Genomic DNA, 19,528 nt, shown 5'->3' on the forward strand with positions numbered 1-19,528 from the left:
CACCTGGAAAGGTAAGGCCTTATCATAAGGCCTCGGCAGTATCATTGCATTTCTGAGTGTCCGATCACTGGTGAATTTTTATCTGATTTTACTATTTTATATTTCTAGTTTTTACTGTGTTTAACGAAGGTGATGTTGGCCCGATATATTCGACGATGCCCTTTGGCTACACTGACTAAAGGATCCTTCTAATGAATACCAAATTAAGCTATTTGATCTTTCAGTATTTGATCTGTTTATACATGCCTTTAGGTTATATAAGTCAGCACAATGCGACCGCGATTCTTAAATAGATGTATTTGTTCTCTGTTTTCTATGTAGATAACCAAAAGATGCCTAAACAAGGCGAAACGCGTCGCTGAAAAATAAAAAAAATTAAAATTGGAACTAAGACTGTTTTTAACCAATATAGTCCAGATTTGCAAATTTACCTTTTTGTATTCACTCGATGACTACTTCCGGACCAGGACCCATTTTCCAATCATCGTAAAATGGTCAGAAATGGTATAATCTGCATGCGCTGTAATGTTCGTTTGCACATTTTTGACATAATTTTTACGCTTTCGGAAATAGCATTTTTGACTATGTTATGATGATTTGAAACTGGGTCCCGGCCCGAAAGTAGTCATCAAGTGAATTAATAAGTGAAATTTGCAGCTCTGGACTATGGGATTTTGCTGATCCACAGTTATTCCCGCATGCTGGAAGTACCGGGTGATCAAAAAGTCAGTATAAATTTGAAAACTTAATAAACCACGGAATAATGTAGATAGAGAGGTACAAATTGACACACATGCTTGAAATGACATGGGGTTTCATTAGAACCAAAAAAATACAAATTTTCAAAAAATGTCCGACAGATGGCGCTTCATCTGATCAGAACAGCAATAATTAGCATAACAAAGTAAGACAAAGCAAAGATGATCCTCTTTACAGGAAATGCTCAATATGTCCACCATCATTCCTCAACAGTAGCAGGACTCGAGGAGTAATGTTGTGAAGAGCACTGTAAAGCATGTCCGGAGCTATGGTGAGGCATTGGAGTCGAATGTTGTCTTTCAGCATCCCTAGAGATGTCGGTCGATCACGATACACTTGCGACTTCAGGCAACCCCAAAGCCAATAATCGCACGGACCGAGGTCTGGGACCTGGGAGGCCAAGCATGACGAATGTGACGACTGAGCACACGATTATCACCAAACGACGCTCGCAAGAGATGTTTCACGCGTCTAGCAATATAGGGTGGAGCGCCATCCTGCATAAACATCGCACATCCCAGAAGGTGTTTATCAGCCAGGCTGGGAATGATGCGATTCTGTAACATATCGGCGTACCTGTCACCCGTCACGGTAGAAAAAAAAAAAAAAAAGGCTCTGAGCGCTATGGGACTTAACAGCTGTGGTCATCAGTCCCCTAGAACTTAGAACTACTTAAACCTAACTAACCTAAGGACATCACACACATCCATGCCCGAGGCAGGATTCGAACTTGCGACCGTAGCGGTCGCGCGGTTCCGGACTGTGCGCCTACAACCGCGAGACCACCGCGGCCGGCGTCTAGGTAGCAGTTTTGCTATCCAGCGTCATCTGTCGGACATTTTGTGAACTTTCTTTTTTTTGTTCTAATAAAACCCCGTGTCATTCCAAGCACGGGTGTCAATTTTTACCTCTCTGTCTACATTATTTTGTGGTTTATCAAGTTTTGAAATTTATACTGACTTTTTGATCAACCGGTACAAAAAGCCTTGGTTGCAATTTTAGGTATTTTATTTTTCAACGACACGTGTCTCCTTATTCAGGCATCTTCAAGTTATCTTTAGTACTGGTACACGACGCTGTGGCGCATTATGCTTACTACGAGAGCCCCCATCTTACTGTTACACGCTCCTGTGAACGGGAACGCGTTATGCTGATCTTGATGCCTCTTGCGCCCATCTATAAAAGATAACCTGAAGATGCCTAAATAAGGCGAAAGGCGTTGTTGAAAAACAAAAAAAAAACTAAAATTGCAACCAAGACTGTTTTTAACCAATACTGTTAAGCAGTGGTTTGCTGTTATGCAACATATGGACTAAAAGAATTTCTATAGCGTACAATTCTATCTATCGTAAATCCGGAGCACTGACTTGTCTCTTAGGGTACCCGCTACATCATACAAGGACGTTATCAGAAATGTAGATGAAGGAAAAGGTAGATATTTAATCCTTGCGGTTACGAGAAACAGAGAAAAGAAGCGAGTTATATAACGTGGTTCCGTTCGCAATACTCGTGTGTAATGTTTCACGTTTTCTGCTCCCTGTGCAGGAGACGAAGACGGCAAGTGGAAGCAGACCCTTAGGATCGACACTACGGGAAACGCTCGGTGCAGAAATGTCAGACTCGATGTGGACACGCAACAGTGCGGAACTGCGAGGGAAATGCTCGGGAACGAAGGACAGGAGGTGCAGCGCGGCACAGGAAAACGCGACTGCCTTCGACGCGGGACAGTGCGGGGCGTGCAGGCCGCGGCCGCTCGGTCACGTGCGCCTCGCCGAGGACCGGCCGGCCGGGGCGGCTCGCGCCCCTGCTCTGCCGCCAGTGAACGGCGGGATGGCGCACTGGACGCTGCAGGCACCCGACGTGGCGAGCGCCCTGGCGCTGCTGCTCGCGCTGCTGCTCGCACTGTCGGCGGCGACGCGCGCGTCTTCGCTGTCGCGCTGGCTGCGCCTGCGGCGGCTGGCCAGCGCGCTGCCCGGGCCCAGCGACACCCTGCCCATCTGCGGCGACGGCATGAGCCTCCGGGGGCCGCCCATAACCGCGCTGCGGCGCCTCTACCACAAGCACGGCACCCCGTGCAGGTACGTCCTAACCGTCTGTTTCTTCCCGCTACTTACCAGGATATTCCACTATCAGACCAATTGTGTGATTGGATCAGTGTGGGATTTGTGCTTTTACGAGGGGGGGGGGGGGATGTCTAATGGGGTTAGTATAATTATACAGGGTGTTACAAAAAGGTACGGCCAAACTTTCAGGAAACATTCCTCACACACAAATAAAGAAAAGATGTTATGTGGACACGTGTCCGGAAACGCTTAATTTCCATGTTAGAGCTCATTTTAGTTTCGTCCACCTACGCTCAATGGAGCACGTTCTCATGATTTCATACGGGAGGCTCTACCTGTGCTGCTAGAACATGTGCCTTTACAAGTACGACACAACATGTGGTTCATGCACGATGGAGCTCTTGCACGTTTCAGTCGAAGTGTTCGTACACTTCTCAACAACAGATTCGGTGACCGATAGATTGGTAGAGGCGGACCAATTCCATGGCATCCACGCTCTCCTGACCTCAACCCTCTTGACTTTCATTTATGGGGCCATTTGAAATCTCTTAATTACGCAACCACGGTAACAAATGTAGAGACTCTTCGTGCTCGTATTGTGGACGGCTGTGATACAATACGCCATTCTCCAGGGCTGCATTAGCGCATCAGGGATTCCATGCGACGGAAGGTAGATGCATGTATTCTCGCTAACGGAGGACTTTTTTAACATTTCCTGTAGCAAAGTGTTTGAAGTCACTCTGGTACGTTCTGTTGTTGTGTGTTTCATTCCATGATTAATGTGATTTGAATAGAAGTAACAAAGTGAGCTCTAATATGGAAATTAAGCGTTTCCAAACACATGTCCACATAACATATTTTCTTTCTTTGTGTGTGAGGAATGTTTCCTGAAAGTTTGGCCGTACCTTTTTGTATCATCCTGTATATGTTACTAGCTTTGACCGTGGCGTTACCTATGGTTAAACAGTCATTTATAAATAGATGTTAATACTGAAACTCACTACTGACGCGTATGCACTATCAGAAAAGCTATCCCTTGTTATATCTTTAAAAGTACATTATACGTAAACCTTATTTACAAAATCATCTACATACAGGTATACGAGGGGAATTCAAACAGCAAAGGCACATTTGTGAAAAGCTCTACTTATTCTGATGATATAAAACTGAAACATACGTTATTTTTCTACGTAACCTCCCTGGACTTCAATGTAGTTTTCAAGACGTTTTACGATTTTTTTTATTTCATCAGAAAATACGTTTTTCGGTTGTATCTGTAACCAATTTTGCACCGCAGCAATGACGTCTTCATCACTTTCAAATCTTCTTCCCTGTAGTGATTCCATTAACGGTCCAAACATGTGAAAATCGCTTGTAGCCAGGTCTGGACTGCATGGTAGATGTTCGAGCACCTCGAATCTCAACTCCTTTATTGCGTCAGCTGTCCCTTTGGCAGAATGTGGGTGAGCGTTATCTTGCTGCAGGATGACACCTCTTCACAGTTTTCCACGACGTTTGGATCTTTTTGCAGGTTTTAGTTTCGTACGCAACACATCACATCTACCATACAATACAGACCTGGCTCTAAAGCCTCGTTTACGCTGGGGCGACGTCTTGCAACATTGTGGCATGCTACGGAAATGTGGCGTGCGTCGTCTTGTCGTTTAGTTCTAAATGTTTTGAAATGCTTACCTACTACATAACACTTTTTCAAAATTAATAAGCAAACATATTAATCGTATTAATAGTAAAATTTCAGTGTTCGGCTCCACAAATTTAAATTATATGTAAAGTTTCACTCCAGTGCGTGGGAAATAAACATCCCAGGTTGGGATGCATAAACTAAAACCAGAGGAGGAGATGGTCCGATGCAGAGGAGTGGGGGTCGGGGGGGGAATTCCCCCCCACCCCCCTGCAAATCGCAACACTGGATTGGATTGAAGAGTTCCAAGTAACAGAATGCAGGATGTCATTCTCAATGGAGAAAAGTCTTCCGAAGTAAGAGTGATTTCAGGTGTGCCGCAGGGGAGTGTCATACGACCGTTGCTATTCACAATGTACATAAATGACCTTGTGGATGACATCGGAAGTTCACTGAGGCTTTTTGCGGATGGTGCTGTGCTGTATCGAGAGGTTGTAACAATGGAAAATTGTACTGAAGTGTAGGAGGATCTGCAGCGAATTGACACCTGGTGCAGGGAATGGCAATTGAATCTCAATGTAGACACGTGTAATGTGCTGCGAATACAAAGAAAGATAGATCCGTTATCGTTTAGCTGCAAAATAGCAGGTCAGCAGTGGGGGCGGTTAATTCAATAAATTATCTGGAAGTACGCATTAGGAGTGATTTAAAATGGAATGATCATATAAAGTAGATCGTTGGTAAAGCAGATGCCAGACTGAGATTCATTGGAAGAATCCTAAGGAAAAGCTATCCCAAAACAAAGGAATTAGGTTACAGTACGCTTGTTCACCCTCTGCTTGAATACTGCTCAGCAGTGTGGGATCCGTACCAGATAGGGTTGATAGAAGAGTTAGAGAAGATCTAATGGAGAGCAGCGCGCTTCGTTACAGGATCATTTAGTAATCGCGAAAGCTTTACGGAGACGATAGATAAACTCCAGTGGAAGACTCTGCAGAAAAGACGCTCAGTAGCTCGGTACGGGCTTTTGTTAAAGTTCCGAGAACATTCCTTCACCGAAGAGCCAAGCAGTGTATTGCTCCCTCCTACATATATCTCGCGAAGAGACCATGAGGATAAAATCAGAGAGATTAGAGCCCACACAGAAGCATACCGACAGTCCTTCTTTCCACGTACAATACGAGACTGGAATAGAAGGGAGAACCGATAGAGATACTCAACGTACCCTCCGCCACACACCGTCAGGTTGCTTGCGGAGTATGGATGTAGATGTAGATGTAGAACTTCTCCCAGTGGAAGAGGGGTAGATAGTCTCAGATGTTCCATGCGGCTTTTCGCGGATGATGCTGCAGTATACTGAGAAGTTGCAGCATTAGAAAATTGTAGTGAACGCAGGAAGATCTGCAGCGGATAGGCACTTGGTGCAGGGAGTGGCAACTGGTCCTTAACATGGACAAATGTATTGCGAATACATAGAAAGAAGGATTCTTTATTGCACGATTATATGATAGCGGAACAAACACTGGTAGCAGTTACTTCTGTAAAATATCTGGGAGTATGCGTGGGGAACGATTTGAAGTGGAATGATTGTATAAAATTAATGTTGGTAAGGCGGTTACCAGGTTGAGAGTCATTGGGAGAGTCCTTTGAAAATGTAGTCCATCAACAAAGGAGGTGGCGCACAAAAAACACTCGTTCGACCTATACTTGAGTATTGCCCATCATTGTGGAATCCGTACCAGGTCGGGTTGATGGAGGGGATACAGAAGATCCAAAGAAGAACTGGGCGTTTCGTAACAGGGTTATTTGGTAAGCGTGATAGTGTTACGGACATGTTTAGCAAACTCAAGTGGCAGACTCTGCAAGGGAGGCGCTCTGTATCGCGGTGTAGCTTGCTGTCCAGGTTTCGAGAGGGTGCGTTTCTGGATGAGGTATCGAATATATTGCTTCCCCCTACTTATACCTCTCGAGGATATCACGAATGTAAAATTAGAGAGATTCGAGCGCGCACGGAGGCTTTCTGGCAATCCATCTTCCCGCGAACCATACGCGACTGGAACCGGAAAGGAAGGTAATGACAGTGGCACGTAAAGTGCCCTCCGCCACACACACCGTTGGATGGCTTGCGGAGTATAATTGTAGATGCAGATGTAGAGGTAGAAAATAAGCGAACACGTCTCTAGGCTTGTCCGTAGATTCTCGATCATTTCTGAGAAAACGACGGTCAAAGTGTTCGAAGTTGTTTATGTCCCTTATAGCCAGTAAACAGTTCAATAGAAGTGATGGCGCAGGGGCTAGTATCGCGGCTTCACACTTTTGCCCCCCACGTTCGAAACCCGGTTTTCACTTTCATTGCTGTTTTTCAAATGGTTCAAATGGCTCTGAGCACTATGGGACTTAACATCTGTGGTCATGAGTCCCCTAGAACGTGGAACTACTTCAGCCAAACCAACCTAAGGACATCACAGACATCCATTCCCGTGGCTGGACTGGAACCTGCGACTATAGCGGTCAAGCGGTTCCAGACTTAAGCGCCTAGAACCGCTCGGCCACCCCGGCTCATACTGTTTTTCATTTGTCTACACATGTCCGTAGGAGGTTACTACACAAATTGAAACAACGTTGTCCTTATCCATCCACTAATTTTATGTCTGGTGAACGTATTTAAAAAATTAAATGAATGAGAAAATTATTTGGAAGTCTTTTCGGTGAAATTCTTGTACTGTATCTTCATTCATTACCAGCTGCATGCGTCAGTTTTCGTTAAGACGATCCATTACTCGTGGTTCATCGCCAAATTATTGCCAACGCCTGAAATCGTCAGCAATGTTAACGACGTTCCTTTCCAGAGTGAGATTCATACGAAAAAATGTCACTACGGCAAAACTGCCAACCCGCGATACTCATGTTGTTTGGAATTCCTGTTCAGAAAGTTTCTACGACCAATATCATCGAAGGGAATGCACCAAATCTTCCTGAAGAATGAACATGGTAATATGATATAAGAGCGAATATAAAAATGGATATGAAAATGCAATATGAGAATTTAAGAAGATTGTAACCCATTAAACTCCCATACACATACATACATTATATAAGAAATTTATGAAACTTACTGGGAAAGTCAGTCGCAATTTTATATTTAACATGATATCCTGATATTCCCTAACCTGATAAGAAGCATTCGTCTAGTATCCCTCAACGGACTTGGTAAATAAGTAAAAAGTAAACAAATAAAATAAATTAAGACAATAATCATGTTTCGAGGACGAGACACAAAAGAGGAGATCGCGACGTTAGCCGCTGTGCCGCTATTTCGGATGACAGTATCACCCGCTAAAAGGCATCTAAATTCTATCGCCGTCTTTCACCGTCGTCTTCTCAGAAACCGTCGAGTATCTACGGATAAGACAAGACACATGCTCCCTTATTTTTACTCCTATTCTACTCAGCAAAGTTTCTAGGAAATCGCATTATGGCACTTGCCGTGTTTCCTGGTGTTGCTAGATGTCGCGGGGTGTCCCGATTTTTAGGGGTGTTGTGACCTGACTTGCATAGGGATAGTATCGTACCTAGAAGATAGTCTACCCAAGAATGTATGTATATCGGAACTGGAAAACATTCTAAGAGCCGTTTTTTTACACAACGGATTTTCAGTGCTATTGTCTCTCCCGTGTCCTATTACAGGTCCCTAGAGTTGATTCTGGAGCCAAAATACAAAGAATTTCGTAGAAACGTGTGTTAGAAGATGGCGCATGGTCTTTGTCCCAATCTATACTTCACTCCAATGCAGTTCCAAAATTTAACGCTAGCAATACCAAGGTATTTTCCTTAACGTGAATTGTCAAAGGGTTGTACGTTATGGCTACCCTCAAAAAAATTAAAAATTAAATTCGTTAGGTGTTGCTGAACTGTATTAACAGCACTATTTTTAAATGGTTACAGATGTTTAAGTAGGATCCAGAAACCGAAAATACCTTTTAGCACACCCTTAGCGATATCAGCTCACTTTCAATAACATGTATTGCCAACTTTATGACCTAAAATAAAACTAAACTCCTCCGGAGCAGACTATGAAGGCCCAACGGTACTGACCGGCCGCCGTGTCATCCTCAGCTCATAGACGTCACTGGATGCGGATATGGAGGGTCGTGTGGTCAGCACACCGCTCTCCCGCCGAATATCAGTTTCCGTGACCAGAGCCGCTACTTCTCAATCAAGTAGCCGCTCAGTTTGCCTCACAAGGGCTTAGTGCACCTCTCTTGCCATCAGCGCTCGACAGACCGGATGGTCACCCATCCGAATGCTAGCTCAGCCCGACAGCGCTTAACTTGGGTGATCTGACAGGAAAAGGTGGTACCACTGCGGCAATTTTTTCATAATTACAATAACAAAGAAATGAAATGCACACACTTATCGATACAATGTTGGTCAAAAGCTAAAATGTTCTCACAGTCCATAAAGACAGTCCTGATCATTCATCATTGTAAAATTGCAGTCCCTACTTCTCACATATTGTGCATATAGTATGACCAACAGAAACATGTGCAGTGAAATGTAACTTCATTTGAAGAACTGGTGCCTATACAATTATAAAATACAACATAAGAATACAATTACAAAGGTACAAAATACATCATTAAAGAATATAACAATACAGATAACATTTGTAGTACAGGCTTTACAAAAGAATCGAAATAACATATACATCAGTATTACAGGAAGTATGACATAAGTACATACATAAAACATCAGATTAACTTTTGAAATATCAACTTCACACATGAGAATTAAAACAAAACAGAATAAATAGTGTCTAAACATCTTTACAAAGTAAATAACATATTATTAGAAAAATTCTACAACATAACTCTTATTAGCTAAACACATAAAGACAGGAAAAACACAAATATACAAGAGCACACAAACACATAGGAGGATAACACAATGGAAAGGACAGGGTGTGTTTTACTGCAGTATTTTGCAAAGAAAACTTTCTTTACTTCTTGGAGATCTCCCTTAGTTCTCCATTATGTCTATACCTGCTTTCTGTACTTTTTTCGTATAACTTCTCAATGCATTTCTTCCAATTCATCGCAACTCATTCTTTTCTATAGTCTATCCCCTCTTAAGCTAACTTAAATCTACTGAGCTCAGATGCTAAACTAAGGGACGAGGCAATGCAGCAGCACAAAACAATTAACACAAACAGCAATGACAAAAAAATGCAAATTTGCAAAGCAAGCAGCAGTAAATGTATATCTAAACATGGGAAACCCACAAGCAGAATAAATAGTACACTAAAGACAACAATGCAGATAAGGGAAAGTTATAATCACATCTTAATGTCTATGTAAATAAAGTGGTGCACTACAAAAACTAATGCTACAACAAATTACCAAGTACTTGAAAAGAAAATTATATATACAGTTACTGTTATTAGTCGCTTCTTATTGCTCTTTCCATTCCAAGAGCTCCTTTTTCGAAGAATGTGGATCATAAAATAATTATTTAATAGATCTGTTGACAGAAAGTGTTCACATTAGCAAATGCATTTAATTTAATTTTATAAAACCAATGCTGCAACACAGCTGGAAAACAGATATCAAATGAAATAAGCAACTATGTACAAAGCATAAAAATATCATTCAATAGTCATGTGACATTTCATAACTTAGTACACATTCTCTTAACTCTCGTAGAAAGACGCTTCTCATTATCAGGTATGCAGATGTAAGAAAGTATCTTTCCAAGTAATGAGCGTGTCGTTTTTGCGATGCTTTCTACAAAGGAATGTCAATAGCGAGGATAATGGCCTCTTTTTTTCACCTAATGGCTTTCTTTTGTCAGGTGGCTGTCGCGCAGCTGGGTGCCCACGACGCATTACGTGCAGGTGGTCACTTAACTGTCTTACCGAAATATTTACGACACCAGTTTCCGCTACAGTGACAGTCTCATATAAAAAATTTCACTGGTCAAGAATTTGTGTTACATATCTGTAGAAACAAAATTCTATTGATATAAGAGTGTCCAAAAAATTTTCGTCGGCATTGTAATACATTCACGCATTTACATACATTTCATAATTCTTAAAGTACGATTCTTGGTTTCCAACAACCTTTTTCACAAACCACAGTCCCTAACCACTACTCATTATTCCTTACATTATTCGTCGACACTTCTTCACTATTTCATCATAACAGATACGTAGCATAATCAAATAACTCATATAGCATCATCTTATTTATCATAAACATACCGCCACAGCATAATACACATAGTCATCGTAATAATAACATCATAACAGATCAATCACATCTCAGAATCGTCGCAGCTTCTTTCAATAATTTCAAGACCTTCAATAAAGTCGTCTACCTCAAACGTACTTCAAAAATCATGACTCCTTACCAAATACATCATTCAAAGCTCTCATAGTATCAAAATGGTTCCGAAAAAATATGAACAGTTCACGAAGTACAGACAAAATACAATTTCGTAAGTGTGAAGTTATCCAACTGCGTAATTGCGTAAACATCTGTCACTAATGTAGTAAAATAAATATTTGTCTCTCTCAGTCAAATGATCAGATAGCTGTGTAATTCTGTGTTAGAGAAATATGGAACCGATGTATAAAGTTGTATAAGCAAAAACCATATTAGCTAGGGCTCTTTGTGCTTGCTAAGCACATGGTACACAAAGTAAGCGGTACCCCCCTGAGGATTAATGTAATTATACCGTCAGGTGTTATAGATTACAGAAATGGAATAAAATGTATCACAGAAAACTTTCTTTGTAATTGAAAAATCTTGAAAAATATATGGTTCAAGTACAAAATTAATCACTCAAATACGTGTACTTTAGCGCTAAACCGTGCGTCTTGTTGTAAGATAATTTCTGTGGAAGTGTCGTAGTTATCGTCCTCCGAAAGCCCATTCTGCAGAAGTCAATGTACTTACCTCATCATAAACAAAAGTGAAATGCTATGCGTATAGATATCGTATTTATTACGTAGCTTATTGTGATCAGGAAAGTACTATAATGTAACGTATAGTTGTGCTACGGAAAAGGCTTTCTCATTGTAGCTATACCACAAATGTTACTAGTAAAACATGTTTTACTTTCCAGAATAATTCAGAAAACTGTGCAGATATAAAACAGATACACCACAAAAGCAACATTGTAAATTGTCACTCATTAGTAGCGTCGTGACATAATCGTGTAGCTGTCACATATACTAACCACTGTGTCATCTGGTATCTCACAGAAAGTACTTTAAATCCAGAATGTATTTTCAAGAAAACCAAAATGTTGCATTAAAATCTCATTAGCAGTACTGGTAAATGTTCTAAGATGTGAGTCTTATAGTCGTTACGTAATCGTGCCTTGAACAAGCCAGAATGTACAAATACAACACTGTGTCGTCTGTTCACTATAACAATGCATTCGTAATTTCTGTTTAAAAATGTTCCCTAGGTTCTAGACTGGATAGTTAACTTTAAAACATAGTTGCATGCAACAGTTTATATGTGTGACAAAGAGTACCAGTAACGTGAAGTGAAAAATTTTATAGCAAAGGCTAAGTTAAAAAAAAAAAAAAAAAAAAAAAAACAGATTATCTCTCAATAAGCGGTTTTACCTGTGAAATTTGGTGCAATCTTTTAGCCTTTCTAGTGCGCAGAGTTGCAACTTCAAAGTAATTATCATGTTGTATACGTCGGTAAGGAACGCCAACATTTTTCTCAAGGTTAGCGTCTATGTTATTTTTCTTTGAGCCAGCCGGCGCACGTGGCTGCCTGCAGTGAGAGTCATTGTCTGTTATCTTTGTTGTCGCGCGTCGTTACTGGGATTAGGAGACCTAACTTCTACAGATTCGCCTTGCCGAGAGGCCCCTGCCCTGTTTGAAACACGCCAGTTTTGGTTAAATTCTGGTCTGTTGTTATGATTATATCGTCTGTGGTCATGTCGGTAGTTCCTGTAGTTTCTTTCTTGTCGGCTAAGTGGTGGAGAATTTCTCCCTGAATTATCACTGCACGGTGGACCGTTGATAATAATAGTTCTGGTTGCCATATTGTCTGTTTCTCTGATTGTCTCTGTGATAGTCATTACCGCGGAGAGGTGATTTTTCCCTGTAAGTATTACTACTCTGCCAACGGTTGTCATACGGTTGGTGTCTGTTTTGGTCACGATTTACGTTGTAAGAATAGCCTTGTCGTGTATTATTTCTGTCATCGCGGAATTGTGACAGGTGTGACCTGTAACTGTTGTGCTCCTGTTTTCGCGTTCCGCGATTGTCAGTGTCAAATTCCAGTTCTTGTAACAGTCCCTGAAAAGCTTCAATGTCGTCTTTGCATCGTCCTGCTAAAATAATCTGTCGTAAATGTTCAGGTAATTTGATTAAGCAAATGCGGATGAGTTCTGAGGGGCTGTATGGGTTTGAAAGATACTGATTCTTATGTAACATGTCTTCGAAATATTTGACAAGACTGGAAAATTCAGAATGTTCGAAATGTTTCATCATTATGATGCTATGTTTTACTCGGTCTTGTGTAGCTTGAGACCAATATTCTGAGAGGAAGGCATGATGAAATTCTCCTTCACTGTGACAATCGTGAATGACCGATCGCATTCTTACAGCTGGTTCATTCTCCAAGTATCCACACATAAATTCAAATTTGTGCTCTAATGACCACTTGGGAGCAAAACAATGAGAGAATTGATGGAGCCACGCTTGTGGATGAATGTCGTTGCCAGAATTCTTAAATGTTTTGAATTTACGTGCAGTAATGAACAGCTTATAGTCAAAATCATCGTGTCGGCGAGTAGCAGATCGGTCATTGTTACGTCGTGTCGGCGGTTCCATCTCAAAATGCGGTGCACCTTGACAATTTCTTTCACGATTTCCGAAATGCCCTGTGTTATTATTTTGTGGCTTTTTCGTATTTCTAAGTCCCTCTTCCCGTGATGGAGCGCGAGTGTCCTCTGAAATATGTAATTTTTATATCACCTGCGTCAACTGATCTTGTTTTCCTGGATTTCTCTTTTGTATTCCGTATTAGTTTGATTCTGATTTTGTTTGAATTTCTTAATTTGTTCATATTCTTCTGTGTCAGTTATGGCTACAGGTCTTGTGTCATTCAGATCATCATCTACCTTTGCAGATAAATTAGTGAACTGATCCGAAAGTTCGGCTACTTTCTCCGATAGTGAACACATTTCCTCAGTGTGTTTTTATGAATCAAGTTTCAGTGTGTCCATTTGTGTTTAAATCAAATCTACTGTGTCCTTTAAGTTTTCCTGAGTTCTTGCAAGTTGCGTAACCGAATCGTTGGATGCAACCGAGTCCATTTTAGCTTGCAAGGTGTCGTGTTCTTCACGAACAATAGTTTGCAGTTCTTCTATGGCTGCTTCGTGATTCTGTAATGCATTTTCATGCCGCGAAAAAATAGGTTGAAGATGATCACAAATTTGAGTTTTTTACGTCATTACAGATTTTTTGACATTTCGATTCAATGTTATGTAACTCAGTAGTTAAATCTTCACGTGTTTGTTCAAGTGTGGTGTCTAACTTCCGAAGATTTTGTTCCATTGTGTCTAACTGTTGCGGTGTTTGTCTCTGGTGTTGTTACATTGTGTCTAAGTTTTGAAGCTTTTGCTGTGTTTGTCTCTGATTTTGTTCCATTGTGTCTAACTTTTGAAGCTTTTGCTGTGTTTGTCTCTGATTTTGTTCCATTGTGTCTAACTCTTGAAGATTTTGTTCCACTGTGTCTAACTGTGTTTGTCTCTGATTTTGTTTCATTTGTTGCTTTAATTGCAATAATAATGTATTAGAGTCTGGAATCTGTTACTCTATGCTTTTCGGCAGTGCATTTGCACCGGCAACATTCACATTTTGACAAGCAGAAAATGTGTCTTGACTTATTTGAGAAAACGGCGAGGACGCAAAACCTGAATGTAGAGTATTTGCAAGATTGTGTCCTGTCATTTCGGATTACTGACGCGAGCTGTTGCCGACCAATAGATCGATAATGCTTCCCTGTTCACTAATTGTTTCACTGCCTACATCATTATTTGCAGCCCGCTCCATTTCCCTATGCACTATTACAAAGTTACTACCTTGAACACTAGGTAATTATATCGTGGCGCTAACACACTGCTTTCGTCTTCACTGTCATTTCTCAGATTACTTTGGAGCCTAGTATTACGTTTTTCACACGCCGTTATTGTCACAATATTTCACACAACAACACATAAAAACACAATTTGAAGAGCAAAAATAAGAGAGCACATTAACATAGCAAATAATATCTAGTTAATTGCAAGCGCAGCTGCGAAATACTTGGTGTAAATCTACATGCATGCCACAACTGTTTTACTGTACAACAATGAGAGTCTACAACTACAAAGGAGATTCTCTCTACAATTACGCACTAGCAATAAACAAAATCTACACTAATTACACAAACTACAAGAAAAAATCAGAAGATTCCAGTGAGGTATCCTCGACTAAGGGTTGACATATGAAACGTCCCCTTAGAACAATTATACATAAATGTGCTTAAACTGACACACAATAATTTTTAGCGCAACGCAGTCTGACTTTCAAAAATCCCTACAAAAGAATGGCCCTGACTAACATTAACCTATACGTTTCCCAAATCACTTACCTCACAAAAATATTGGTTACTCGAACTACTGCAATACAGCGAGCACCACTACCGCCAGCTAAATAAAAGATTCAAACTAAGGAAGGCACTAACAACTGATAGGCATTGTTAGCAAATGAAAGATTTTAATAGAGAACAAACAATGTATTTACCTTAGTAGTCATAATATATATAGCAGTTCATGATATCCATTCTTACAAATTTCAAAACTCCGCCATTTCTCTCCACACATCCACCACTGCTGGCGGCTCATCTCCAACTGCGCAACACTACACGCTGTTAACAGCCAACTGCCCAACACTACAATGGCAGACAACAATGAAACCAGCCACAGACTGTACACAGCACAGCCAGTGATTTTCATACAAAGCACTACGTGGCGTTACCAATAAAAAAACCTAAACAGCCTACTTACAAAGTTACATTTGCAACTGAAACTTAAATTTTTGGGTTTAGTTTAACTGAAAAAGTTTTACACATATATGAAATGTGGTAGAAGAATTGACTAAAAACGATAAGTATTTTTTCCAAAATTCAAAATATAAAGTAACTAATTACATTACAATATTTTCAGAAGGTGGGATAGAGTAACTCCCCCCCTCCCCCTCGGGTATTGTGAGGATTAAAAGAAATGACGACTCTCTTTTGGCAACTACAACTCTACTAGTTAAATGCCCAATGCTCTATTTCTGTACTTCTACTGGATGGTTATAATTAAAAATGCAGCTACTCACTAGAGGTGCAGTGTGGGCTGTAATTATCGTGTTGTTGTTGTTGTTGTCTTCAGTCCTGAGACTGGTTTGATGCAGCTCTCCATGCTACTCTATCCTGTGCAAGCTGCTTCATCTCCCAGTACCTACTACAACCTACATCCTTCTGAATCTGCTTAGTGTACTGATCTCTCGGTCTCCCTCTACGATTTTTACCCTCCACACTGCCCTCCAATGCTAAATTTGTGATCCCTTGATGCCTCAAAACATGTCCTACCAACCGATCCATTCTTCTAGTCAAGTTGTGCCACAAACTTCTCTTCTCCCCAATGCTATTCAATACCTCCTCATTAGTTACGTGATCTATCCACCTTATCTTCAGTATTCTTCTGTAGCACCACATTTCGGAAGCTTCTATTCTCTTCTTGTCCAAACTAGTTATCGTCCATGTTTCACTTCCATACATGGCTACACTCCAAACAAATATTTTCAGAAATGACTTCCTGACACTTAAATCTATATTCGATGTTAACAAATTTCTCTTCTTCAGAAACGCTTTCCTTGCCATTGCCAGTCTACATTTTATATCCTCTCTACTTTGACCATCATCAGTTATTTTACTTCCTAAATAGCAAAACTCCTTTACTACTTTAAGTGTCTCATTTCCTAATCTAATTCCCTCAGCATCACCCGATTTAATTTGGCTACATTCCATTATCCTCGTTTTGCTTTTGTTGATGTTCATCTTATATCCTCCTTTCAAGACACTGTCCATTCCGTTCAACTGCTCTTCCAAGTCCTTTGCCGTCTCTGACAGAATTACAATGTCATCGGCGAACCTCAAAGTTTTTACTTCGTCTCCATGAATTTTAATACCTACTCTAATTTTTTCTTTTGTTTCCTTTACTGCTTGCTCAATATACAGATTGAATAACATCGGGGAGAGGCTACAACCCTGTCTCACTCCTTTCCCAACCACTGCTTCCCTTTCATGCACCTCGACTCTTATGACTGCCATCTGGTTTCTGTACAAATTGTAAATAGTCTTTCGCTCCCTGTATTTTACCCCTGCCACCTTTAGAATTTGAAAAAAGAGTATTCCAGTCAACATTGTCAAAAGCTTTCTCTAAGTCTACAAATGCTAGAAACGTAGGTTTGCCTTTTCTTAATCTTTCTTCTAAGATAAGTCGTAAGGTCAGTATTGCCTCACGTGTGCCAACATTTTGACGGAATCCAAACTGATCCTCCCCGAGGTCCGCATCTACCAGTTTTTACATTCGTCTGTAAAGAATTCGCGTTAGTATTTTGCATCTGTGACTTATTAAACTGATAGTTCGGTAATTTTCACATCTGTCAGCACCTGCTTTCTTTGGGATTGGAATTATTATATTCTTCTTGAACTCTGAGGGTATTTCGCCTGTCTCATACATCTTGCTCACCAGCTGGTAGAGTTTTGTCATGACTGGCTCTCCCAAGGCCGTCAGTAGTTCTAATGGAATGTTGTCTACTCCGGGGGACTTGTTTCGACTCAGGTCTTTCAGTGCTCTGTCAAACTCTTCACGCAGTATCTTATCTCCCATTTCGTCTTCATCTACATCCTCTTCCATTTCCATAATATTGTCCTCAAGTACATCACCCTTGTATAAACCTTCTATATACTCCTTCCACCTTTCTGCCTTCCCTTCTTTGCTTAGAACTGGGTTGCCATCTGAGCTCTTGATATTCATACACGTGGTTCTCTTCTCTCCAAAGGTCTCTTTAATTTTCCTGTAGGCAGTATCTATCTTACCCCTAGTGAGATAAGCTTCTACATCCTTACATTTGTCCTCTAGCCATCCCTGTTTAGCCATTTTGCACTTCCTGTCGATCTCATTTTTGAGACATTTGTGTTCCTTTTTGCCTGCTTCATTTACTGCATTTTTATATTTTCTCCTTTCATCAATTAAATTCAATATTTCTTCTGTTACCCAAGGATTTCTAGCAGCCCTCGTCTTTTTACCTACTTTATCCTCTGCTGCCCAAACTACTTCATCCCTCAGAGCTACCCATTCTTCTTCTACTGTATTTCTTTCCCCTATTCCTGTCAATTGTTAACTTATGCTCTCCCTGAATCTCTGTACAACCTCTGGTTCTTTCAGTTTATCCAGGTCCCATCTCCTTAATTTCCCACATTTTTGCAGTTTCTTCAGTTTTAATCTACAGGTCATAACCAATAGATTGTGGTCAGAGTCCACATCTGCCCCTGGAAATGTCTTACAATTTAAAACCTGGTTCCTAAATCTCTGTCTTACCATTATATAATCTATCTGATACCTTTTAGTATCTCCAGGGTTCTTCCACGTATACAACCTTCTTTCATGATTCTTAAACCAAGTGTTACCTATGATTAAGTTGTGCTCTGTACAAAATTCTACTAGGCGGCTTTGTCTTTCATTTCTTAGCCCCAATCCATATTCCCCTACTATGTTTCCTTCTCTCCCTTTTCCTACACTCGAATTCCAGTCACCCATTACTATTAAATTTTCGTCTCCCTTCACTATCTGAATAATTTCTTTTATTTCATCGTACATTTCTTCAATTTCTTCGTCATCTGCAGAGCTAGTTGGCATATAAACTTGTACTACTGTAGTAGGCGTGGGCTTCGTATCTATCTTGGCCACAATAATGCGTTCACTATGCTGTTTGTAGTAGCTTACCCGCATTCCTATTTTCCTATTCATTATTAAACATACTCCAGCATTACCCCTATTTGATTTTGTGTTTATAACCCTGTAGTCACCTGACCAGAAGTCTTGTTCCTCCTGCCACCGAACTTCACTAATTCCCACTATATCTAACTTTAACCTATCCATTTCCCTTTTTAAATTTTCTAACCTACCTGCCCGATTAAGGGATCTGACATTCCACGCTCCGATCCGTAGAACGCCAGTTTTCTTTCTCCTGATAACGACATCCTCCTGAGTAGTCCCCGCCCGGAGATCCGAATGGGGGACTATTTTACCTCCGGAATATTTTACCCAAGAGGATGCCATCATCATTTAATCATACAGTAAAGCTGCATGTCCTCGGGAAAAATTACGGCTGTAGTTTCCCCTTGCTTTCAGCCGTTCGCAGTACCAGCACAGCAAGGCCGTTTTGGTTAATGTTGCAAGGCCAGATCAGTCAATCATCCAGACTGTTGCCCCTGCAACTACTGAAAAGGCTGCTGCCCCTCTTCAGGAACCACACGTTTGTCTGGCCTCTCAACAGATACCCCTCCGTTGTGGTTGCACCTACGGTACGGCCATCTGTATCGCTGAGGCACGCAAGCCTCCCCACCAACGGCAAGGTCCATGGTTCATGGGGGGGGGGGGGGGGGTAATTATCGTATGGCAGAGAAACTTGGTTGATAGGCTAAAGCAAAAATATGAAACCGATTTACGCTGGAAAAAAATAGCTCCAATTTTGGCCACGGGGTGCAAATGTGACACTGCACATAGTCTTGTCGATCTCTCCAGTGCTCCTATTCAGCAAATTGTGCAAGTAGCAGTTAAAAGTACAATCAACATTATGCCTTTCTCACTTGTTTGACCTTTCCTGCCTACATCCCGTTCCTTATCCATTACATACGAAAACATTTCTCTATGTCTTACTTGTATTCACAGCGCCGGATTTGCACCTGGTGGCCATAATTGGAACTACTTTTTCCAG

At 40.9% G+C, this 19,528-nt stretch overlaps 1 protein-coding gene across 1 annotated transcript in view; it reads left to right on the plus strand.

Moving 5' to 3' along the window:
- LOC126272901 (cytochrome P450 4C1-like) overlaps positions 1 to 19,528 on the plus strand; it is a 270,136-nt gene that overhangs the window by 118,850 nt on the left and 131,758 nt on the right. The window contains exon 2 of the mRNA XM_049976165.1: positions 2,305 to 2,837. Within this exon, the coding sequence (XP_049832122.1) occupies positions 2,371 to 2,837 (467 nt within the window). The 5' untranslated portion in view covers positions 2,305 to 2,370. The remainder of the gene's footprint in view (positions 1 to 2,304; positions 2,838 to 19,528) is intronic.

This window comes from Schistocerca gregaria, chromosome 5, assembly GCF_023897955.1.
Source record: "Schistocerca gregaria isolate iqSchGreg1 chromosome 5, iqSchGreg1.2, whole genome shotgun sequence".
Taxonomy (NCBI): domain Eukaryota; kingdom Metazoa; phylum Arthropoda; class Insecta; order Orthoptera; family Acrididae; genus Schistocerca; species Schistocerca gregaria.